At 39.1% G+C, this 25724-nt stretch overlaps 1 protein-coding gene across 6 annotated transcripts in view; it reads right to left on the bottom strand.

The window, feature by feature from the left end:
- NBEA (neurobeachin) overlaps positions 1 to 25724 on the bottom strand; it is an 848497-nt gene that overhangs the window by 480919 nt on the left and 341854 nt on the right. For 3 of the 6 annotated variants that reach the window (XM_073341812.2, XM_073341823.2, XM_073341834.2), the window contains exons 25-30: positions 23320 to 23343; positions 20049 to 20229; positions 17008 to 17138; positions 15566 to 15673; positions 13698 to 13866; positions 11287 to 11382 (exon numbers count right to left, since the gene is read on the bottom strand). In XM_073341812.2, coding sequence (XP_073197913.1) covers positions 11287 to 11382; positions 13698 to 13866; positions 15566 to 15673; positions 17008 to 17138; positions 20049 to 20229; positions 23320 to 23343 — 709 coding nt within the window. The remainder of the gene's footprint in view (positions 1 to 11286; positions 11383 to 13697; positions 13867 to 15565; positions 15674 to 17007; positions 17139 to 20048; positions 20230 to 23319; positions 23344 to 25724) is intronic. The other 3 variants (XM_073341844.2, XM_073341864.2, XM_073341854.2) reach the window with 2 other exon arrangements.

Here is a 25724-nt window from a genome sequence, read left to right as displayed (position 1 = left end):
CCCAGGAACTTATCCTTGCAACAAAGCCCGTTGCCAATTGTGCCCACATATCTATTCAGGGGACACCATCACAGGGCCTAATAACATCAGCCACGCTATCAGAGGCTCGTTCACCTGCACATCCACCAATGTGATATATGCCATCATGTGCCAGCAATGCCCCTCTGCCATGTACATTGGTCAAACTGGACAGTCTCTACGTAAAAGAATAAATGGACACAAATCAGATGTCAAGAATTATAACATTCATAAACCAGTCGGAGAACACTTCAATCTCTCTGGTCACGCAATCACAGACATGAAGGTCGCTATCTTAAAACAAAAAAACTTCAAATCCAGACTCCAGCGAGAAACTGCTGAATTGGAATTCATTTGCAAATTGGATACTACTAATTTAGGCTTAAATAGAGACTTGGAGTGGCTAAGTCATTATGCAAGGTAGCCTGTTTCCTCTTGTTTTTTCCTCCCCCCTCCCCCCCCAGATGTTCTGGTTTAACTTGGATTTTAACTTGAAGAGTGGTCAGTTTGGATGAGCTATTACCAGCAGGAGAGTGAGTTTGTGTGTGTATGGGGGTGGGCGGGATGTGAGAAAACCTGGATTTGTGCAGGAAATAGCCCAACTTGATTGTCATGCACATTGTGTAAAGAGTTGTCACTTTGGATGGGCTATCACCAGCAGGAGAGTGAATTTGTGTGGGGGGGTGGAGGGTGAGAAAACCTGGATTTGTGCTGGAAATGGCCCACCTGATGATCACTTTAGATAAGCTATTACCAGCAGGACAGTGGGGTGGGAATAGGTATTGTTTCATATTCTCTGTGTATATATAAAGCCTGCTGCAGTTTCCACGATATGCATCTGAGGAAGTGAGCTGTAGCTCACGAAAGCTTATGCTCTAATAAATTGGTTAGTCTCTAAGGTGCCACAAGTACTCCTTTTCTTTTTGCGAATACAGACTAACACGGCTGTTACTCTGAAACCTGAATACACAAGGAAATACTATATGTGAGTTGTAGAAATTCCAGCAAATAGAGGGAAAAAAAAAAGAGTACTGACACCAGTTTTGTTTGTAGTTAAAAACCTATATGAATACAAGGTAAGGACAAATAACAGCACACATTTATTGTGAACTCTATTTCCCTTGCTTTTGTAGGTTTATGTAATAGCCGGCATGTGCAACTTCAGAAAATACTTGTATGATGTGGAAATAATTTTGCAGATTCATTAGGGAATATTTTTTGGGGAAGTAAGATGAGGGAAATAGGGAGGAATCCAGGGAATGGTTCTCAATTATTTGGACAATGATATTGTCTCCACAAACCTTTGGTGAAGGAGGCTAGTTATAACAATGACCTCTTTGAAGGGCTGGGAAACCTTGCAAGTTAAACAGTTTCTGAAGCGCTGGGCTGGGAAACCTTGCAAGTCAAACAGTTTATGAAGAACAGCCTTCATGCAATGTTGAGATAACAGAGATTTCAGACCGTGTGAACCATGTCCACATTACAAGGCTAGAGATTTAAGACAGAAGTATGTTGTGGATCTACTATTGAAGCTGGCACTTTTCTGGTTGAGCGAGCCACAAGACATTCAGGTACAGGGACAGCAATTTTGTAGCTTCACTAGATGCATAAGTATTATCCACTTAGACAGCCTTTGGATCAAGATGACTTGAGTCTCAGATATTTCTGCAAAGACAAGTAGTCTGCTGAACTTTCTAAGATATTTAGTTCTGTCTAAGAAAAAGCCAATACTTCAAACATTCACAGTGCGTAGTTTCATCCCACCAGTCTGCTAATAGGACTTTGGGGAAAAAAACAAACAGTGATATGGACTGAGGTGAAAATCCGATTAATTTTCTGGCAAAAAATTGGGGGTGAGATTTATGTACCACTTGTCTTTGTGGAATATTGTATAAGGTGGTTAGCCAATGGTATCTGCAACTCCAAGATTCTCGTGGGTGAGGCAATGTCCATTAAGTGGTACAAAGAACAAGAACATCTGGGTTCAAAAGGCCTTTCCATGATTTTATTCATCACCAAATTCTAGTCCCAAAGATTATTGGCTACCAGATGGGAGGGAACCAAAATTTGTTAAGCTCTTTATATTTTCCCTTCTCAGGATGACAGACACTATGGTTCTGAAGAAGTGCATCTGAAGAAGTGGGTTTTTTACCCAGGAAAGCTTATGCCCAAATAAATCTGTTAGTCTTTAAGGTGCCACCGGCCTCCTTGTTGTTTTTGTGGATACAGACTAACACGTCTACCCCTAATACTAGACACTATGGTTCTCTTTCACAAGGACATAGTAGGAAAAAATATCAACTAAGTAAATCTTTAGAGTAGCCAGGGATAACTTTGGTTACACCAGAGACAGGGGAAACCTATGATCATTAGATCTGGACAGGAAACTATCTGGAGAAAACTTTTCAGGCCAGTTCTATTTAGTAGCATAACACTTCCTAGCACATGGCTTTCTGGACTCTATCAAGACTGCCTGGATCTCCTCAGGTAATCATAAAATGTCTTGTCCTAGAAACCCTGCAGCCATACTGTCAGGTTAAGGAACCTGAGATCTGGATGTTTTTCTACGGACAGCAGATCTTGACACAGAAGAGAGTGAATGGATGATCTTTGGACAGAAACCAGCAACTCTGAAAATCATGCCAGCTTGACTAAAAATCATTCTGAGTCTGTCCTGCTAAACATTTCCTAAGTATTCTGGGGAGGAAAGAAAACAGAGAAAAAAAGCATAAAGGAGCCCTTTTTCACAGCATAAAATAGATGCATCTGATATACTGTGAAACTGCATCAGTTCTCAAGTAAAATGTGGAACACGTGTTTTGACTTGTAGAAAATGTGTTCATGTCCAAATGACCCACCTTGCAACTAACAAACATGCCACTGAAGATCTAAGTGACTGCTGATCTTCATCTTTCCAGCTTCAGGATTTTGGCTATGTTTTGGGGAGAGGGGGCACTTTTCTCCAAATACTGCATTCCAACAGACTAATTGCCTTCTGACACCACTGAAGCACCCAAACTCTCCCTTTTCTCCCTATTCTATTAAAGTGATACGTGAGACCCACACTGTCTGAAAATCTGTGCTGGCTACTCTCTGATCTGTAGGAGAAAGTAATGCCCTGAACTCTAGCAAGTTATATGCAGAGATCTAATTCCTGAAGCTTCCAAAAACCATAGGCAATTAGAGTCTAAATTTTCACCCCAATTTAGATGAGAAGATATGTACCTATCACCATTTGAGGAACCATCTGAAAGGACAGCCACTACAAGACATTCTCAGTCGAAGTCAACCACAGCATAGAGTCTTCCAGCTGCTAAAAGGGTAAGTTACCATATCTGAGATAAGAATCTTTGTTTTTTGTACCAGATGCACAAGGGTTGCTCCCACTAACTTGCAAAGGTGGTGACAAAAGGCCACTATCCAGCCTATTGCTCTCAGATAAAATGTCACTGGGTCTTTTCGCTTGGACCACTTGGATGACATCATTTGGATGAGCTCACAGAACCTGACTTGAGTTAGGACAGAGCCCTGGTAGGTTCTAGGGTGGTCTCTATAAAAGTCAGAACCAAAATTGAGGCCAAGATAGATTTCTTTGCTTACTTGCAGATTAAGAGATATGAATAGGGGAACTCATATGATTGAAGTGAAATACTATGCTCTAAGATTGAGGTCTTTTGAGTCAGTTGCCCAGATACAAACACACTGGAAGGATCTAACAACATAGATGAGCTGCAATCCTAGGCGAGCACTTGGTGAATACCTTGGGGGCTGCTGTCAACCCAAAAAGTACTATCTTCTGGGGGCAGTGGTCATGACCCACAATGAACCTGAAGCACTTCCTGTGCCTTTGCCTTATTGAAAATTTACATGCTAAGGGACAACTAATGTCATCATCTGAACATCGCTCAGTGAAATCCCAGATTGTACAACAATGGAAACAGTGACTCCCTCCAGATCCACTTTAAGAGACTCATAGGCTCATCACTCTGAATTTGCCATGGCTGAAGATATGTCCTGACCAAAAAGTGACTTCCTAGTTCACATTATGCAGAACAACATGATTGACATCCTCCTCCTGCAAGAAACTGAACTGCGGCCTTAGGCGGAAAACAGTGAACAGCTCGGTGAACAGCGGAGAGGCTAACAGAGGGAGTTTCCCTGGGATCTGTCCGAGAGGAGGTACATTAAGTGCTGCATTAGGGGGGCTGTGCTGGTGAGTATCTGAGTGTCTGTTGCAGGGACAGTTTGTCAGTTTGACCAGATGCTTGATTTTTTAAAAAGTATGAATTGGGAGTGCTTTGTTCCAGGTGAGCCTTGAGTGGGCCTGACTGTTTTAAAAAGGCAGTCAGCTGCAAACCAGCTGAGCAGAGAACAGCAGAGAGGCTAACAGAGGGAGTTTGCCTGGGGAAAGCCCACTGAGGCTTTCATCTTGCAGGCTTCTATGAGTAGTTACAACAACACCCGAGGAAGCTCTTAGAAAGAAGGTAATATGCATGGTGAGTGTTCAGCTGTTGTGACCTGCACAGGATGTGACATGTTTGTCTTTCTTCCACAGGACAGAAGCAACTTTGTTTGTACAAAGTGCAAGCTGGTCTCCATATTGGAAGAGAAGGTTCAAGGTCTGGAAAAACAAGTATCGACCCTGCGTTGCATAAGAGAAACTGAAGATTTCCTGGACAGACGTCAGAATATGCTTCTACAGGCACAACATTCTGAAGATTCAGAGCAGGCTGCGCAGCGGGGACAGAAAGATGGTGAAGAAATTTGGCAACATGTGACCTCCAGAAGAAAGGGGAGCGTCCATGTACCAGCAATGCAGATACAGGTAAGCAACCATTTTCATGTTCTCTCCACATATGAATAATGCGGAGAGTGGACTAGATGATACATCTGAGGGAAGGGAGAGAGGGAGACTCCGCTGATCGGAAGGCATGAGATGCATTGTCTTAGGGAACTGAGTTCCACGACCACTGCTCCCAAGAGAAGGAGGAGGGTGGAGGTGGTCAGGGACTCCCTCCTCAGGGGGACTGAGTCTTCTATCTGCCACCCCAACCGGGAAAACCGAGAAGTCTGCTGCTTGCCAGGAGCTAGGATTCACGATGTGACGGAGAGACTGCCGAGACTCATCAAGCCCTCAGATCGCTACCCCTTCCTATTTCTCCATGTGGGCACCAATGATACTGCCAAGAATGACCTTGAGCGGATCACTGCAGACTACGTGGCTCTGGGAAGAAGGATAAAGGAGTTTGAGGTGCAAGTGCTGTTCTTGTCCATCCTCCCTGTGCAAGGAAAAGGCCTGGGAAGAGATCATCGAATCGTGGAAGTCAACAAATGGCTACACAGGTGGCGTCAGAGAAAAGGCTTTGGATTCTTTAACCATGGGACGGTGTTCCAAGAAGGAGGAGTGCTAGGCAGAGACGGGCTCCACCTAACGAAGGGGGGAAGAGCATCTTCGCAAGTAGGCTGGCTAACTAAGTGAGGAGGGCTTTAAACTAGGTTCACCGGGGGAAGGAGACCAAATCCCTGAGGTAAGGGGGAAGTGGGATACCGGGAGGAAGCATAAGCAGGAGAGCTCCTGCCTCATACGGAGAAAGCGGGATCATCAGCGAGTTATCTTAAGTGCCTATACATAAATGCAAGAAGTCTGGGAAACAAGCAGGGAGAACTGGAAGTCCTGGCACAGTCAAGGAATTATGATGTGATTGGAATAACAGAGACTTGGTGGGGTAAGCCACATGGCTGGAGTATTCTCATGGATGGATATAAACTGTTCAGGAAGGACATGCAGGGCAGAAAAGATGGGGGAATTACATTGTATGTAAGAGAGCAGTATGACTGCTCAGAGCTCCGGTATGAAACTGCAGAAAAACCTGAGCGTCTCTGGATTAAGTTTAGAAGTGTGAGCAACAAGGGTGATGTCCTGGTGGGAGTTTGCGATAGACCACCAGACCAGGGGTATGCAGTGGATGAAGCTTCCAGCAACTAATGCAAGTTGCTAGACTGCAGACTCTGGCTCTCATGGGAGACTTCAATCACCCCGATATCTGCTGGGAGAACAATACAGCGGTGCACAGACAATCCAAGAAGTTTTCGAAAGTGTAGGGGACAATTTCCTGGTGCAAGTGCTGGAGGAACCAACTGGGGCAGAGCTCTTCTTGACCTACTGCTGACAAAAAGGGAAGAATTAGTAGGGGAAGCAAAAGTGGATGAGAACCTGTGAGGCAGTGACCATGAGATGGTCGAGTTCAGAAACCTGACACAAGGAAGAAAGGAAAGCAGCAGAATACGGACCCTGGACTTCAGAAAGCAGACTTTGACTCCCTGAGGGAACTGATGGGCAGGATCCCCTGGGAGAATAACATGAAGGGGAAAGGAGTCCAGGAGAGCTGGCTGTATTTTAAAGAATCCTTATTGAGGTTACAGGAACAAACCATCTCAATGTGTAGAAAGAATAGTAAATATGGCAGGCGACCAGCTTGGCTTAACAGTGAAATCCTTGCCGATCTTAAACACAAAAAAGAAGCTTACAAGAAGTGGAAGATTAGACAAATGACCAGGCAGGAGTATAAAAATATTGCTCAGGCATGCAGGAGTAAAATCAGGAAGGCCAAATCGCACTTGGAGTTGCAGCTAGCAAGAAATGTTAAGAGTAACAAGAAGGGTTTCTTCAGGTATGTTAGGAACAAGAAGAAAGTCAAGGAAAGTGTGGGCCCCTTACTGAATGAGGGAGGCAACCTAGTGACAGAGGATGTGGAAAAAGCTAAAGTACTCAGTGCTTTTTTCACCTCTGTCTTCATGAACAAGGTCAGCTCCAAGACTCCTGCACTGGGGAGGAGGTGACCAGCCCTCTGTGGCAAAAGGAGTGGATCAGGACTATTTAGAAAAGCTGGAAGAGCACAAGTCCATGGGGCTGGATGTGCTGCATCTAGGGGTGCTAAAGGAGTTGGCGGATGTGATTGCATGGCCATTGACCATTATCTTTGAAAACTCAAGGTGATCAGGGGAGGTCCCTGACGACTGGAAAAAGGCTAATGTAGTACCCATCTTTAAAAAAGGGAAGGAGGGGGATCCGGGGAACTATAGGCCAGTCAGCCTCACCTTAATCCCTGAACAAATCATGGAGCAGATCCTCAAGGAATCAATTCTGAAGCATTTAGACGAGAGAAAAGTGATCAGGAACAGTCAGCATGGATTCACCAAGGGAAAGTCATGCCTGACTAATCTAATTACCTTCTATGACGAGATAACTGCTCTGTGGATGAGGGAAAAGCAGTGGACATGTTATTCTTTGACTTTAGCAAAGCTTTTGATATGGCCTCCCACAGTATTCTTGCCAGCAAGTTAAAGTAGTATGGGCTGGATGAATGGACTATAAGGTGGATAGAAAGATGGCTAGATCGTCGGGCTCAACAGGCAGTGATCAATGGCTCCAGGTCTAGTTGGCAGCCGGTATCAAGTGGAGTGCCCCAAGGGTTGGTCCTGGGGCTGGTTTTGTTCAATATCTTCATTAATGATCTGCAGGATGTTGTGGATTACACCCTCAGCAAGTTTGCAGATGACACTACACTAGGAGGAGAGGTAGATTCACTGGAGGGTAGGGATAGGATACAGAGAGACCTAGACAAATTAGAGGATTCGGCCAAAGAAATCTGATGAGGTTCAACAAGGACAAGTGCAGAGTCCTGCACTTAGGACGGAAGAATCCCAAGCACCGCTACAGACTAGGGACCGAATGGCTCGGCAGCAGTTCTGCAGAAAAGGACCTAGGGGTTCCAGTGGATGAGAAGCTGGATATGAGTCAACAGTGTGCCCTTGTTGCCAAGAAGGCCAATGGCATTTTGGTTTGTATAAGTAGGGGCATTGCCGGCAGATCAAGGGACATGATCCTTCCCCTCTATTCGACACTGGTGAGGCCTCATCTGGAGTACAGTGTCCAGTTTTCGGCCCCACACTACAAGGAGGATGTGGAAAAATTGGAAAGCATCCAGCGGAGGGCAACAAAAATGACTAGGGGACTGGAACACATTACTTATGAGGAGAGGCTGAGGGAACTGGGATTGTTTAGTCTGCAGAAGAGAAGAATGAGGGGGGATTTGATAATTGCTTTCTACTACCTGAAAGGGGGTTCCAAAGAGGATGGATCTAGACTGTTCTCAGTGGTAGCAGATGACAGAACAAGCAGTAATGGTCTCAAGTTTCAGTGGGGGAGGTTTAGGTTGGATATTAGGAAAAACTTTTTCACTAGGAGGGTGGTGAAACACTGGAATGCGTTACCTAAGGAGGTGGTGGTGGAATCTCCTTCCTTAGACGTTTTAAAGGTCAGGCTTGACAAAGCCCTGGCTGGGATGATTTAGTTGGAGATTGGTCCTGCTTTGAGCAGGGGGTTGGACTAGGAGACCTCCTGAGGTCCCTTCCAACCCTGATATTCTATGATTCTATGAAAGGTTGATTGCTTATAAGCAGCCAGTGTTTCTTCCTGAATTACTAATGTTCCAGCCCTGAAGAGCCCTGACATAATTCCAACAATAGTGATAGAACATGCTGCTAATATCTCACCAAACTTTCAACACAATTATAACAATAGGCTGGCAAAGAATGAACTCTTAACATACTCAGTGTAAGGCCTGGTTAAATCCAATATATATGTTCAATAAATATATGACTTTAACAAATGAGACAAACTTACTGCCCATTCCTGAAGGCAAAATTATTATTGTAATGTACAGTAGAGGAGACATGATGGATATAAAAAAAGCCTCCTCTTAAATATTTTGATTTACTCTGTATGTCCACCCATCCGCTCTATTTTAAGAATCTATACTTTTTTTTTTACACTCTTGCTACTTATATTTTATCTCAAGAACCATACTGCATATAAATGGCAAAACTAATCTTTTCTATGTTTGCTACCTGTCTTTATTTCAAGTGCCATATTTTGTACAAACAACAATATTAATCTTGTTTATATATCCTTTTTATTGCATAAAATTTAATATTTTTTAAATTGTCTGTATTGCTTTGTATGTTTTGATTTGCAAGCAGATGTGGCTAAAAATGAAATATCCTAATGCCTGCTATATAAAAAGGTGCTATAAATGCGGAACAAGAAAGTAATGAGGAAACAGGATTCAAATATATTTTAGGGTTTATTTTGCAGCACTTCTGAATTAACAGCATACAATTCCTTTTATAAAGGGTGGGTAAGTATGCCGGTTATGTCACAACTAAGATTATTAAATTAGCACACTGAAGTGACAAAAAGCTCACTGAATGATCCTGAAGTAAAAAAGATTAAATATATATATATATATATATATATATATATATAATATTTATTTTTGGCAATAATGGGGAAACTTTATGGGAGGAAAAATACTGAAATTCAGGTTAGAAACATTTGAATTTGAAATGAATTATTGAAGTCATAAACTATGAAGATTCATAAATGAGGGACTGAGACATACAGAACTTTATCTAATAGATCACCATTTCTCAAATGCGTCCACCAGTGGCTTTTCTTGTGGCCACAGGCTCCTGGGCAGTGATAAGGCCGGGAGGAGCAGAAGCTCCTCACCTGGGGCCGCCAGAAGGGGTTGGGCCCTGCCTGCCTCTGGAGTCACAAATGCCAGAGGAACAGACAACTGGTGTGAGTTCCCTACCTTCCTGGAGCCAGTGGGGCGGCAGGCTCTGGGCACACAGCAGCAAGCTCCAGGTTTCGGTGCCATCCCCAGGCTCACCACCCCCCACGTTGCCCCAGCATCCGCTGCCGTCCCTAGTCCCCCACCCATCCCCCCATTGCCCCAGCCCCTGCTGCCGCCCTACCCACCTCCCCATCCAGGCCTTAATTTCTCCCTGGTTTGCTGGGGCTGAGCAAGTCTCTGCTGTGAAAAACAATATTTGTATGTTTGTTAATATGACTTTTCAGTGTCTCCCAGCTAGCTTACTACCTAGCAAGTCTTAATTATAAAAAAGCGCAAAAGAAACGACAAAAAAGACAAGAACATGCAGAGCAACTTATTTGTGTTGCGATTCCATTTTGGTTCAGTAAAAAATAAGAGACAACTGTACATTATTTTTATTATTGCGTCTGCAGACAAAACCCCACATAAATAAATAACAATGATTTGGACATGTATATGTGCATGTTTTTGTATTTGCTAAAGTTAATTAAGTATTTTAGGAAAAATTGTCAGAGCGGCCACCAGAAAGAATTGGTGACCACACTCCGAGGCCACCAAACATTGTTTGTGAGAATGCTTGATTGAAGGGTTTAACATTGTAAAGCACTTGGAACATGAAAAGCACCATATAAGTGCTAAGTATTCTTAGTGAACTAGGAAGTCATCCTATTCCTCATATTTTATCAGAAGTAGTTACAGAATTAATTACTATTTTTTCTTTGTATTTATCATTCTTTTTACTCTTTAGGTTTTTATCAGAGTGACACAGACAGCCCGATCATCAGATAAAGTATGGTTGTATCCATTCACTTTTTGCACTTCCACCATAATGTGCACACAAGTTGGGAAATTCACATGCACACTTGGCTACAAATGTACCTATTTAACTTTGTACATATGCAAATCCCTTACATTTGAAAAACATAGTCCATGCATATGCATATTTTCTATCTGAAAAACCAGCCTGTATTACAAAACATTTGCTGTGACTGCAGAAACTGTCTCTCTCCAGAATAGCACAGTACAGCAATCAACAACACACAAAATAAAACTTTACATTATATACAATATAAAGGTTTACATACAAACAAGAAGTGAAAGAAAAAAGAAAAGGAAAGGAAGAAAAGGTAGGGGGTGTGAGGAAAGGGGGCACAAAAAAAGTAGTACTGAAGATTTAATTTATTCCCTGTATGCAATATCTTTAGAATAGGTCTGATTTGTTTTCATAACTAAAGGAGGTATTGTTGCAGCAAGAAGAAAAAGAATAAGCCCAAACCAAAAACATTCAAAACTTCCTTCTCATCTCTCTCTACCTTAACACTAATTTTTTGTTTACCTACTATTAATTAATTTAGTAGGTGTCACTGAAATGAACAAATGGTAGAGGAAGTAGGAAAGATATTTCCTAAAGAAAATGTAGCCAGGAAGAAAGCCTTGTCTTAAGGGTATTCTCATCAGGTGACAGTCTGATCTCCATGTAACCTGAGGCGTATGCTTATTTACCAACAATTACATCACGGTTAGTTATTTAATTACATTACATTAAATAAGGACACCCAAACAGGTTAGGAGATGATGTTAATATTACCTTTGTAAAATGAGTGGGCAAAGCTCTGCTCAGGAATTAACTTGGCAAGGAATCCATGGTTCAAACTTGGGTGAGGGATAGATGGTATGACCACAACTGTGGAGAAAATCATGGAATCAAATGTGAGCCAGCTAATAATCGCCTGTGATCTGATCCACTGTGGATCCATGGCAGAAGTCCTATCTCATTGAAACATGCAACTATGGAACTATTAACAAAAATGCATTTCTGAAGGAAGGAAACAAGTTATGTATCAAGAGATAGGAAACATCAGACCAATTAGTAGGGAATCATAAGAACAACATTTATAGGGAAAAAGACAAAGACAAAAATGGCTGAAATAGTTAATTGAAACAAGCAGTTTCCTACTCCAGCACCACAGCATATGACCAGGAAGGACACATTAAATACAACATAAAATTATGGTTTCTCATAGCTGACCATTTAAATATAAGTTTATTAAATGAAAACAGCCAATGAGGACATGGATTTTTTTTAAAAAAGCTTAGCATACAAAGGTAGAAAGTAAGCAAGCTAAGATATAACAGTGAATTAGATAAAATGAATAAAAGGGCTGTCAATATATAGGGCTGTCAATTAATTCCAGTTAACTGAAGTTTTAATGCAAAACAAATTAACTAGATTAAAAAAAAAGTTGTGATTTAATTGCAGTTTTAATCACACTGTTAAACCATAACAGAATTCTAATTTAAATTTATTATAAATATTTTGGAAGTTTTTCTACGTTTTCAAATAGATTGATTTCAACCACAACACAGAATATGAAGTGTACAGTGCCCACTTTATAAAATTTTTGTATTACAAATATTTGCACCGTAAACAAAAAAAATAGTACAATCTACAAGTCAACGCATGAAGGGACGTATGAATATTTAGCATATCTGGCACTAGCATGTCTGGCACCTTGCAATGATCGCTACAACAATGCCATGCAAACACCTGTTCTCCCTTTCAGGTGACACTGTAAAAAAGAAGCGGTTTTCCTGAAAATGTAAACAAACTTGTTTGTCTTAGCGATTGGCTGAACAAGAAGTAGGACTCAGTGGACTTGTAAAACTTTAGAGACTACACTGTTTTGTTTTTTGAGTGCAGTTATGAAGAAATAATGCTACATTTGTAAGTTTCACTATCATGATAAAGAGATTGCACTATAGTACTTGTATGATGTAAATTAAAAATACTACTTCTGTTCATCTTTTTTACAGTGCAAATATTCGTAATAAAATAATATAAAGTGAGCAGTATACATTTTGTATTCTGTGTTGTAATTGAAATCAATATATCTGAAAATGTAGAAAACATCCCAATATTTATAATATATTTAAATTGGTTTTCTATTATTGTTTGAAAGTGTGGTTAAAACTGATTAATCACAACTTTTTTTATCTCACTATTAATTGCAACTTTTTAAATCATTTGACAGCCCTAAATAAAAGCAAATAGGACATGAATTTAAATTACATTATACGTGATATGTAAATCAGCAGTTCCAGAAACTAAGACAGCAAATCAAATTCAGTACAAGAAGCAACATGTTCATGAAAAACAACATGCAGAGATTTGGCCACTGATTTCTAATCACTCTTTTCCAATATATTTATATGGCTGTTCTGAGAGAGAAAACAGAGCACAGTCATAAACCAATCTGCTTAAATAAGCCATTGGACTGGCAGACTGAACATTACAAACAGTGGAGGAACGTATTTGGATACTAAACTCTTGGCAGGTTCTGCAGCTGACAGATAGTATCCCCAAAGACTGGGATATCAGTTGCCATGAAAAAATAAGAATTCACACTAATCAGGTAAAGAATGCAATAAAGGCAACAATTCTGGTATATTAGACTTCCAGGAGCTTTTCAATGCAGACCCAAACTAGCAAGACAGCGGGACTCAAGAGAGTTAGTAGTCCTTGCTATATTAGCTTTTCACAAGACTAAGTTTAAACAGAAGTAACTTCAACTACGGAGCTAGCTGTATTTGCTGATTACAAACTTCAGACAGTGCATTTAGAGTCAGAGATAGCTGCTCACAGTAGACAAATGGCAATTTTTAGGTTTACTTTGACAGTTTAATATCTTGTCCTTTCAAAACTTTAAATTCACAAGCATCTCCTTCATTGAATGTACATATAAATTTAAAAATGGATGCATAAATACAGAATAAGCAAATGAAAGTAAGTTAAACCCAATAAGCAGAAGCTCATAATTTAAATCTAACTTATTAACAACCAACATATTAAAGAAGCTTGGAGAAACTAAAGAATAACAAAAGTCTAATTAGCCATCACACCTTTCAGACAATTTAAAAGAGTTTTTGTAGTCAAATATTTACCATTTCAAGGAAATTCTGAAAAACAAAATGAAAAATAAGTGGGGAAAATAGATGTACCTGTACTTGTTGGTGAATTTATTTCTTGTCTGATATTTCTACCTGCCTGGCTCCCACATCTTGCAGTCTCCCGTTGAGGTTCTAGTATATCACGGTACTTGGAGACCATCAGCACAGAAATAAAGTAAACTACTGCCAAAGCCAAAAATTGAGCCTGTTTGCTATCATCCTGAGTGAGAGAAAAAGAAACACATGTATCATACTTGATACTTACATGGAACTTTTAAATCAAGATAATCAATATGTTTTAGAAAAATCAACCCTTTTAGGTGTTATACTTGCTTACAATTCAATTCTTGAATTACCTATACACTAATTGGAATGTTAAAATAATTTAATAATGATTAATAATAAAATAATAATAAAATAATCATTTAATAATAACCTATTTAGGAAGGACAGTGTGGGAAAAAGAGGAGGGGGAATAGCCCTCTGTGTCAAAAAATAGCATTATCTGTTTCTGATGCACTCAGAACAAAATGATCTTGAATGCTTACGAATCAATGTCTTAACAGATAGACACCAAATAATACGCCATCTTGTGCTTTGCTACAGACCACCAAACCACACTAGGGAACAGGATGACCATCAATTTACATACCAATCTACAACATGTAGAAAAAAAAACGTGTAATCATAGGGGACTTCAATTTGTGTGCCATATGCTGGCAGTCTCATGCTGCCAGTACTAGATCATCCTTTGAATTTGTAAAAATTATAGGTGACAATTTCCTAACTCGAAAAGTGTTGAAACCAACACAAAGGAATCCTTTATTAGACCTTCTTCTAACAGGTAAATAGTAACTGATCACAGAACTAAAAATTAAAGTTAGCTCAAGTACAAGTGATCATGACTTGATCACATTACAATGTGAAAGAAGACTCAAGTCCAAATCAGCAATATGTATATGCTTGATGTGTTAAAGCCAGTTACACAAAGCTGAAAACAATTATGAGCCAAAATCAGCTAGGAGTGTTTCTCCATCACAGATAATTTTTAAATCAAGATTAAATATTTTCTAAAAAGATATACTCTAGCAATTAATCTGGGAGTTCTATGGCCTGTGACACACAGAAGGTCAGACTAGATGATCACAATTGTCCCTTCTGGCTTTGGAAATCTATGAATCAATGAACAGATAAGCCTAAACACAGAAAGGTTAAGTGACTTGCCCAAGATCTCACAACAAACAAGTGGCAAATTCAGCAATAGAACTAAAGAGTCAGAATTCCCAGTCACTTGCTCTTACTTCCAGACCACACTATAAATTTATAGCATAAAATGAGTGAAGATATTATATTTATTTCTGTGCCATTTACAGATGCAGCAACTATTCTGAGAAGTCTACATCAGCATTTGTGGTTCAGCATGCATTCCCCTATAATACTGCCAGAAGAGATACTAAAGTCATTTAGCATAGATGGGTTATATAAAGCTACTCAGCACCACCACAGAACTGGATCTTATATGATTATAAATGTTGCATCAATAAGGAGGTGCAACATTTCACCCCAGAGGTTGCTGCATTTCAGAGGTTGTTGAAGTTTTCCTTGCATGTAGTTTGCATATCAGTTTCAGCTTGTAAAGTGCAATGAAATTATATAAGGCATCTTTCTTACCAAATAAGATCACTTTTATTAAACACTTCATTTTGTAAGAAAAAGGAGAAAGACAAATTATGTAGAATTTGGCAGATTTCTTCCCCCAAAATATGGAAAGCATTTTTTGGAGGTGAACACAGATTTTAAGTCCATCCAGCTTCCAAGGCTGTCCTTTTTTAAGATGAAAGTTATTTGTAACATTAATCTTTCTTTTAACTATTAGTGCATATACTACAAAAAGAAAAACCACAGTCCATATTACTCACCACATCACGGAAAACAACTGCTCGCAGACGATTAATGTCAACATCCTGAAGAAGTCTATCAGGATCCTTTATTGGGGAAAGGTTACCAGGAACATTTTCCAATGGTGTCTAAAAATGTAAAATTATTTTTCCAAACTGTACAGATATTTTCATTCAATGCATTTATTTGATCCCCAATAAATAAATTAAATACATTAGTACTAACTTGAAGACAAAAAAGGCAACATTCAGTTACTGGTTCTACAAACACAGTGATGCTTATTTTAATGCATTTGTACTGAATAGTCAAATACATAATTGTTTATGGTCTTCAAAAGCAATGTTTTAATCCTACTAGACAAATACACCACTCTCTAGTAGTTAGCATATTTACTGTACCCAGAGAAGACTAATTTTTTTGTACTATTAATAAGAAGTATTTCCTATGCATGTGATAGGCTGAAAATGTGTTTGTATAATTGAAAATAACTTAGAAAATTCAGCCTCATTCTATTTTATACAAGGAATTATTATTAGAGTCCCATGCAGGCCATGCATGTTCAGTATTCTACTTACAGTAATGTGACCTGTTTTCTTTAAACAATAAACACTGCAATCCAAATAATAATTAACATATAGAAGTGTTCTACTTCTACTGTCCAATGTTTGTCTTGTGTGGAGTTTGGCAAAATTGCTAGAATATATTTTTGATATGGTTTTATAAAATAATCTAGCAATATTTGGGGTAAACATATTTGTGGATATAAGTCTTATCTGAACTGTATTTTGTGGCAAGAGACTATATTGTGAAAGTAGTAATGAGATTATCATAAGTAAATTTGGGCTGCATATACCAAAGTATCATCTTTGAGACCAGGGATGGTCTCTGTACATTTAGTTTACGGCCCTTCAACCCCCAAAACTGTGAACAAATTGGAGAATATTCAGAGATGAGCAACTTAAATAATAAGGACACCAAAGTGACTGAAATGTAAGTGACAAACAAATTTAGACCCCATTCTTGGAGTCATATCCACAAAGACAGACCACGATTTACACACAGAGCCCCACTGAAGTTAATGGGATTCTACAAGGATCTAAGAGTCCACCAACAAAGATCTGATTGCAGGCTTTGGCCATGCATCTCATGAGGCGTTAGAAATCAATGAAATATGTATAGATAGGTCAAATTGCAATAGGGTGGGGGAGCAGATTTGCTCTCTGGAGCAGAAGTAGGAGAGAGAGTAAAGTGTGGAGAACAGTTCTATTCATACCATTAAATTAACTATTTTCTTCCTTTTAATTTTTTTCTTGTTTCAATGAAAAAGAAAAGGTTTTCTTTTGAGAGCCAGGAAATGGGTGACAATTCAGCTTCTGTTTTAAAAGAAATCTAGAAATTAACTACTATCATCTCCTGCTCATTTTAAGCACTGGTACAATCTATGTAAACAACATTAGATTACCTTGGTCATTGCTGTTGCAGTGACACCCTGAAGAGTGTCCTGAGTTTTACTGCTGATTAGTGAAGATTTGTTCACCCTCTCTCTCTGTCTTTGTCGACATTCTAAACAGTTTCTCACAGCAACACAACAAACTAAAAAAAAAAGATGTAATTGAACATTATCATTAGGTGATTACAGTGTTACCATTTAATGAAGTGCCTATAGCTCTAAAGAATGATTATGTCCCAGTAGCAATTGTATAAATAAATAGGCATCACAAATCTCTTAAATTATATTCTGGTGATACTGAAAAAATATTATGGTGACTTTTCCAATTTCACTCTGTTTTTAGTTAATCAGGTTCCTTAATTTTATGACTAGCTGTCTTAAACAAGGCTCGTATATAAGGCTACAAGAAGTTTGAAAAAGGCAAAATATTCCCCTGTAACTGAAGTTCTTAGATTATGATCATATTTGTCCCTGTTGAGCCACTCTTTTTGGAAGCATACTCCTTAGTGTTGCCAAAGCCAACCTTAACATTTTTTGTGGCTAGAAGACAGAAAACAAAAGGTAGGAATCAATGGTTACTTTCTGTCACGTCAGAGATTAGCAACAGACTGCCACAAGGTTCCACATGAGGACTGAAAATAATAATTATCAGTGATCTGAAAAGGTGGGAGAAGTGTTGTGGCAAAACAGCCTTAGAGGTTTTTAAGACCCGGCTTGACAAAGCCTTGGCTGGGATGATTTAGTTGGGGTTTGTCCTGCTTTGAGCAGGGGATTGGACTAGATGACCTCCTAAAGTCTCTTCCAACCCTGATATTCTATAATTCTATGAAAATTTGCAGCTGACAAAAATTATTCAGCTCAGTCAAGAACTGAGAAGACTATGAGGAATTTAAGAGGGACTTAGCCAAACTAGATAAACAACATGCAATATGATGGCAGATGGAATTCAACATTGACAGCTTAAAGCAATGCACAACAAACAGAATAATTTGAACTACACTTGCTGCTTCTAAGGTCCTACATTAATTGCAGCAATTTAGCAAAAAGCGTTGGGCATCACTGTGGACAGCTCAGTGACTTTCTGCTCAATGCACAGCAGCAGAAAAAAATCCTCCCCAAAACCAAAAAAAATATATAAATGTATAAGGAATACATGGAGAATAACACAGAAAATATTATAATGCTCTTATACAAATCAATGGTATAACCTCACCTAGAAGAGTGCGCTCAGTCTTGGTCACCATATCTCTAAAACTATATAAAGGGGTTCAGAGACAGGTAACAAGAATAATCAGCAGAATGAGAAGACTCTTTCTTGAACAAAGATGGTAGACACCCATTTTTTGTCTTCCCACTTCTCCATCAACTTCCCTTATCCCTCCACCAAAACTCTTCCCTGTAATATCCCCAAGAAGTGTCTCGTTTTCTCCACTTTGATAGCATGAGTCAACTGTAGGATACTGGGGGGGGGGGGGGAGGGAGACAGGAGACTGCTATCTGCAGCTCCAATACTTATTTTGGGAACTAGCTGTCACTGAGGTTAGGTGCACTTATTCTCACAGATCATACTGTTTGGAGTAACAGCTTAAAATAGACCATAGCCAATCTCAGTATCTTCCAATTCAAAATATAGTCTAAGGAATCTGAAGGAAATGGGAAAAAAGTGTGGGCAGGTTTGGTTCTGAACTAGCAGTGAGAATTCTGAATAAACCTTGTCAAGACTTCCCTTTTAGGGATCCCTACACTTGAGAAAATTATTAGAAGTTATAAAACACTGAAGGACAGTTGATGAATAGCTAATTAAAGACTGGGGAATCTGAAATGAACATCATTTTTAATGATGAACATGATTTAATTGGAGATTGGTCCTGCTTTGAGCAGGGGGTTGGACTAGATGACCTCCTGAGGTCCCTTCCAACCCTGATATTCTATGATTCTATGATCAACCATGGCTCCAAAATCAGAAGGATATTGAATGAAACAAAACGGAGCTCCTGATGGTATTTTTATAGATTTCAAAGCTGGAAATATTCAGCCAGCTTGCTGTGGATTTGTAACCACCTCTGAAACAAAGGTGTGCTGTTATACGAGGCTTTCCTGAATCCAGAGTCTGTTTTAAAAATAAAACCATAGGACATCAGTGCACCAGAATACTATCTTTAACGCAGGCTTCTTTGTTCCATTGTGGTTCTGCAGCTCACTCCACACCACTGAGTCTGGATCCGTCAAGGTCGCTTTCATTAAAAACATTATTTTCACAACTATACTATCTAACGGCTTGTGAATAAAATTTGATATAGTGTTGTTATATAGACAGCATGAAAATAACAAAACAGAATTTGCCATCAGATTGTATGTTGTTCATGTAGTTTGATTAGGCCCCTCTTAAATTCCTCCTAGTCTACGCAGTTCTTGACTGAGCTGAATAATTTTTTGTCAGCAACAAATGATGCTGCAATTCATTTGAAAAGACAATATTTCCAAGACCTGCTGCCAACAGCAATGGGAAAGATAACGAGGACCCACGGGGTCACAGTTCTTCAGACCCTTTCAAAGAATGTTTTCATTTGCAAAACTGTGTACACATAGTCCAAACTATCACTGTTTGCTAGATGCTTTACAGGCGCATGGGTGAGGTGTATTCTCCCAAAAGAGGATCTGCAGAGGCAATTCTTGGAGAACCAAAGACCACAATTAAAAATCTTACAACAGAAGAGCAGAACAGCAGATCAGTGTTTGAAGGAAACAGTATTTCTTCCTTTCACTAGTTTTCTTGTGTTAATATTTTACTATCCTACAACCTGATTTACAATTTGAATTTCATCAATGACAACTTTAAATCTGGACATGTGATTGATTCTCATCTATTTTTGTGTTTCAATAGAACCATCATAACTATTGTAACAAGTCAATAAAAACTCTGTGGTATTTTAGTCTATCACATCATAGTCAAAACCAGGTTAATTCCTACTTTTATTCATTGTAGCCTTAGCTCATTGATCTGTAAGTAATTATTTAATGCACACTGTCTGTGTTGTTCTATACAGACTTACCCAGCCTTAGGCACTGTCGCATTAAGCCTCCAGAAGACATGTTTTTTTCAGCTTCAATCTCACTGAAGTTTAGAGAACTGGCAAATACCAGTACATCAACCATAGCCATTAGACGGCTCAGGAAAGTCACTGCTGTCTCTGCTGACATTCCTTGGGTCACTTCAATATTTTCCAATTCAGTCTTTAAGAGAAAATAATTATATTAGACTTAACAGTTTCAAACAACAAATATAGCACACCCACATCTCAATTTTAATGGTTAACAATAAATAAGTAAATGAGAAAAATTACAAAAAAAAACCTATTTCCTATATTTAGGGTTGGCAGAATTCAGGTTTGTTTTATAATTTCAATGGTTAATATTGTTTTATATTTTAAGACATTTTTCATTTTTTCCCTATTTTTATTTTTACAGTTGCTGCAAATTAAAGGGGCAGAGGGTTGACTTAGGATAGCACTGACTGCAAGGGGCTCCCTGTGTAGATGGGGGGTTCAAGGCATCAGGGCCCAAGGTACAGGGGAGGCTGTGGTCCTGGCTTGGTGGAACAGAGACTCCTGGCCAGGGTTGCAAGGAGGATGATCCCCTGGCTATGGGATGCTGCTGCTGAACAGCTTCTGTGCCCAGGGATGGCTGTCACATTCCTGGCTGGTGAGTGAGTGAGTGAGTAGGACCGTGACAGCGGAGTTGCAAAGGGCTCCCTGAACAGCCGTGGGGCTGGTAACACCTGATCCTGGCAGACGCAAGGTACAGGGAAGTTCATGGTTCTGATGGAGCAGAGCAGAGCAGAGACACTCGGCCAGGGCTGCGAGAAGCTGTGATTATCCCCAGCCATAGGTGAGGCCACCCTGCTACTGAATGGCTCCTGCCTGAAGCAGGGTGGCCTCCTCCTTGCAATCTTGGCTGGCGGTGTCTACTCTGGCCCACCAGGGCTTCAGCCTTCTCTGCACCTTGCACCTGAAGAGATCCAGTGTCACTGGCTCAGTGGCAGCATAGAGACCTCTCTGCAGCCCCGCTGTCATGGCCCCACTCCTGTGACAGTTGATGACCGATCCATACAGGCACAAGGGGAGAGAGAGGCTGCACTCCCGCTGACTTTTACCAATCACTCTATTTTTCACTGGTTTCAGTATGTCAGTTGAAATCAACATTTATCAAAATCTGTTGATTGAAATTGAATCCTGCCAAGCCTATCTATATTTTTCATCAATGTAAATTACTTATGAGTGAACTTAAAACAATGGAGTGGGAAAATGAATTAACACTTGCATGCTGTAATAGGTATTATGAAGTCTAATATCTGTGAGAAAATTATTACGATTTACATAGAACCAAATTGTGGCCCAGCTACCACAGCCGTACAAGGCATAAGGGAGTGCATGACACCCCTTTATGTCTCTGAGCAAACTAACTGCATGACAGCACAGGAAGGAAAATGGGCTCTGCAGAGCTGCTATGTCTCCACCTGCCCCTACTCTCACAGACAGGTGGGAGAAGTGGAATGGGGTGGGAACTGGGCAGAGTCTTGGCTCCAACTACACAATAAATGACACACTGAGGAATGTACACTGTATTGGGCATCAACCTAGCACAGTTTACTCCCTCCCTGGATCAGCAGGGGAGGGAGTTTAGTCCCTCCCTGCTGCTCTAGAGAGGGAGGAAATCATGTCAAGTTTACACCTGTTGCAGCATGCATTCCATATGGAATCACAGTCTCCATCTTGGGCTGTTCCCTTAGTCTAGGCTCATGGCAAAGTCACTCCTGAGTCTGCAATTGTTTTATAAATGTAAAAAAGGGTTATGATTTAGGGTAACATTTTCAAAAGTGCCTAAGTTGACTGGAGCCTGAGCCTCATTTTCAAAAGTGAGTTAAGCTCTTAGGGATAGATCTTTAAATTAATTTAGATGTCTAAATATGCAGGTAGGTGTCTAGTGGGATTTACAGAAGTTCCTAGGAAGCCAACTCCCATTAAAATCTCTGAGAATTAGGTGCCTAGGTGCTTTTGAAAATCCCATAAGGTGCCTATCGGCATCTTCAGGCACCTAAATACCTTGGCTTTAGGAGCCTAAGTCTCACTGATAATCAATGGGACTTAAGTTCCTAGGTCTTTTTTGAAAATGGGGCTCAGGTGCTTGTGAAAATTTTTAGCCTTTTGGTTCCAGTTTCAGGGATTCTGTAAGACAAATAAGGAGCTTAAAATACATTATTTTGTCCTGTTATACACATTTCTTTCCGTAACAACAATAGAGAAAATTCTTTTAAAACCCTTTATTTTCCTATTGCTGAGAATTTAATATCCTCAATGAACAGTTGTTTAGGTTTAACAACATACCAACAGTGCAAATAATGCCAAACAATATTAAGAAAACAATTGTTCTGACACGTGAAAGGTATAATGTGTCTTTCTGTCATCAGAATGATAAGATAACATTGCATTTTATTTTTCTAAAGAACAAGACATGTCAGTTACATGAGTATTCTGGGAAGGGTTGTCACTATTTAAAATCTGTCCAGCAAGACAAAACAAATGATATTATGACAATCAGACCTTTGAAACACCATTTCCCCCTTTGAAGGGCTGCCACTACTATTCCTCTAGGCAGTTATTCCCTGCTATTTTCTGTTATTTTTCTACTGTGACCCCCTTTTCATAGTAGAAAAAATTTATTAATTCACATAGAAAAGTAGCAAATTGTTTATATATAAAACACTTACACAAATGAAATTTAAACTGAAGAAGCCATATCTGAATATCAAGAAGCCATGCCAGAGTATACATTAGTAGGCTGCTGGTGCAATTCTCAGGGGGTTATAGAAACATGGCCTTTGGACTCACCTCAATATGCACCAATGGCCTATTAATGGACTACCTGTTGTGGATTATTGCTATAATACAATTAACTATATTGAACCATATACATTTTCTTAAGGGCGTAGATCTTCTTTTACCTCCCAATATGATATTCCCAGATGGTTATACATCCAGAGCTTGAACTAAATCAGTTTTTCACAGCAGACTGACACTTCTGCAATTTATATTAGATCATAGACTTGTCTAACTTTGACTTGGTAGTTTACAATAAGCAGCATATAATCACTAGCCAATGCATTAGATTACACTAAAATAAACATTTCAGGAAAAGTCCATAAATGCATCTAATTTACCCCTGATGATATCCTAAAATATGGCATGAAAGTTGTTTTTTAAAAAAGCCAAAATATCAAATTATCAAAAATAATAAAATTTGAAAAACTTAAAAACTGAAACTTACAGCAGTAATACTAACCTTAGAACCCTGGACATGCAATAGACAAAACAGACAACAGATTACAACAATAAAAGAAAAAGAAAATTATTAAAGTTAACTGAAAATACAATGTAAAATTGAAACAAAGTAATATCTTGGAATCATATCTTTATCTGATTAATTTATAATAGGAATAAACACTGCATCTTAGAAAGTGAACATTTGAAAACAAAGACTTAAAAAATAACTAAACTGCACATAGTGTGGACTTTAAATCTATTCTTTTAATCTTATTATACAGCTCCTTTCCACATTGATCCATCCAAACCGAAATACATATTTTAAATATATACATGGAGAAAATGTGTTAGTAATGTATGCCGACAGTAGAATTTTACTTGTTATATAAATCACGGAAGTACATGACATAATTGTGTCGTTCTCCAGTTAACTGAAACTGAAAAAAGTAAATTCAGCCTTAGTATTTATGATTTGAGAGATAAATCATATGAATAAAATTAATTGACAAAACATACATATAAATCAGAAGAAAAAATGCTTGATTCTTCAGCGGTAATGCTCTTTGGATTGGAGCACCACAACATACCTTGTTACACATACACCAGAGTTGTGCACAATTTTCACACTTAATCCCAAACTGTACTAAACATTTGAATGAATTTGAGCCACCAGTGGAAGTCCAAGTTTTGGATCACCTCAGGGAGTTTGGGGCTAGTCCCAGAACACCAATCTTAGCAGTTCTGCAGGGTTTCTTGTTTTATTTTCAGTCAGAACCCCTTGCTCTCAGTAAGAGCCCTCTCCCCACAACAGGCCTGTCATTTAAGTTGTCAGGAGCCATATTTTTAAACATTATTTTGGGGGCCTTTACAATTTTAAATCCCCAACCTGTTAAACCTTAAAGGGTGGGTGCTGAGCAAGTGGGGTATCTAAAAATTGAGGGACTCAAAATCACAAGTCATTTTTGATAATTTAGGCCCTAACTCCCTTGGAAAAATAGAAGACTACTGCACCTCCAGCACTGAAGACAATTTATGGTAGTCAATATTAAAATGTAATATATTACTAACAGTTACCACAATGTGCTATCTGTTTTTGCCTTGTACATAGAACAAAATCTTGGTGTCTCAGATGCTGTGATGTTGTACACAATAGATTTGCAGCACAAGAAAGATTCTCCAGGTATGAAAGTAAAAAAAACCTATTTTTCAAGAATATTTTAATACTGTCATAATTCAGATAGCACATTTTTGAAACCAAAAGCATTCCAGCTACGTTACACTAATAGTCCATCACAGTAGCGACTCCAGCAAAATGAGAAGGAAGTTTTCTTTTCTTTTTTGGCAGGAAACGGTGTCTAACCATCCTTCCACATGTGGAAGTTTGGTCTGGACTCTAAGCTTAAACCCATCTTTGGGACCCACCCACATTTTTTCTTTAGCGTCTGAAACAGGTGAAACCCTGGTCCCATCACATCCATGGCATAACTCCCACTGATTTCAATGGGACGAGGATTTGACGTTAGGTTCACTGAAGCCCTGTTTGAGCCCCAAACTTTCCATTTTCTCCTTTAACCCACATCTTTAAGTCCCTGGTTATGGCTGCCATTTTATATGAACTAATGACTAGCTGGAACTGTCAGTCTGTCCACCCCATGCTTTAACTGGCGACATATGTTGCTTTTAACAAAATGCATTTTTCACAATCCTGAATGCTCTTTGTCTTGTTTTGCATTTTCACATTTTGTCTTATATGGTTGCAAAAATTTTGGGGCACACGGAGTGTCTTATTTGTATTTATAAAATGTCACGTAAATTTAAGACACCAAAAATAGTGTAAGTGCTAAAAAGATGTATATTAATATCTCCCCGTGCGAGGTCTTTGAAGGATTACCTCAGTCCCTGCTACCCCAATGAACAGTAAACTAGTACTGGGAAATGAACTCTTTCTGGCATATCATCATAAAACAACATTATTAGATCAAACTATATGCTTATCATTTTTATTTATTTTAGTATTTTCATGTATTATTTCATACATCCCATTGGAAATTAAAAGGCACCTATCCTTGGCTCTATGCAATTTTTATACTAAATCACATGCAATCCCCCCAACAAACAAAAAGCCCACCAGCAACTACGTTAAAAGCAAATTGTTAAAGTTGCAATGTCAAGCACTCAATTAACACCTGAATATTTTGCCTGTGTGACTTTATTTCAGCCCTCTTGTGTGCATGCATTATGATACAGTCTTTAATTATACGATCACCTACTATGTTTTCCACAAGTGCCCTGCCTCAATTCACTGCACAGAACAGATGGTGCTCACTTAATAAGCAGAAAATCAATATTTTGTTGTATCTTCATTTGCTCAAGGTGTGTCCCTAGACCTTATTTACTCCACACTATCTA

Source organism: Lepidochelys kempii, chromosome 1 (assembly GCF_965140285.1).
Source record: "Lepidochelys kempii isolate rLepKem1 chromosome 1, rLepKem1.hap1, whole genome shotgun sequence".
NCBI lineage: Eukaryota > Metazoa > Chordata > Testudines > Cheloniidae > Lepidochelys > Lepidochelys kempii.
Note: the sequence above shows the minus strand (reverse complement) of the source record. Positions and strands in the feature narration are given on the sequence as shown.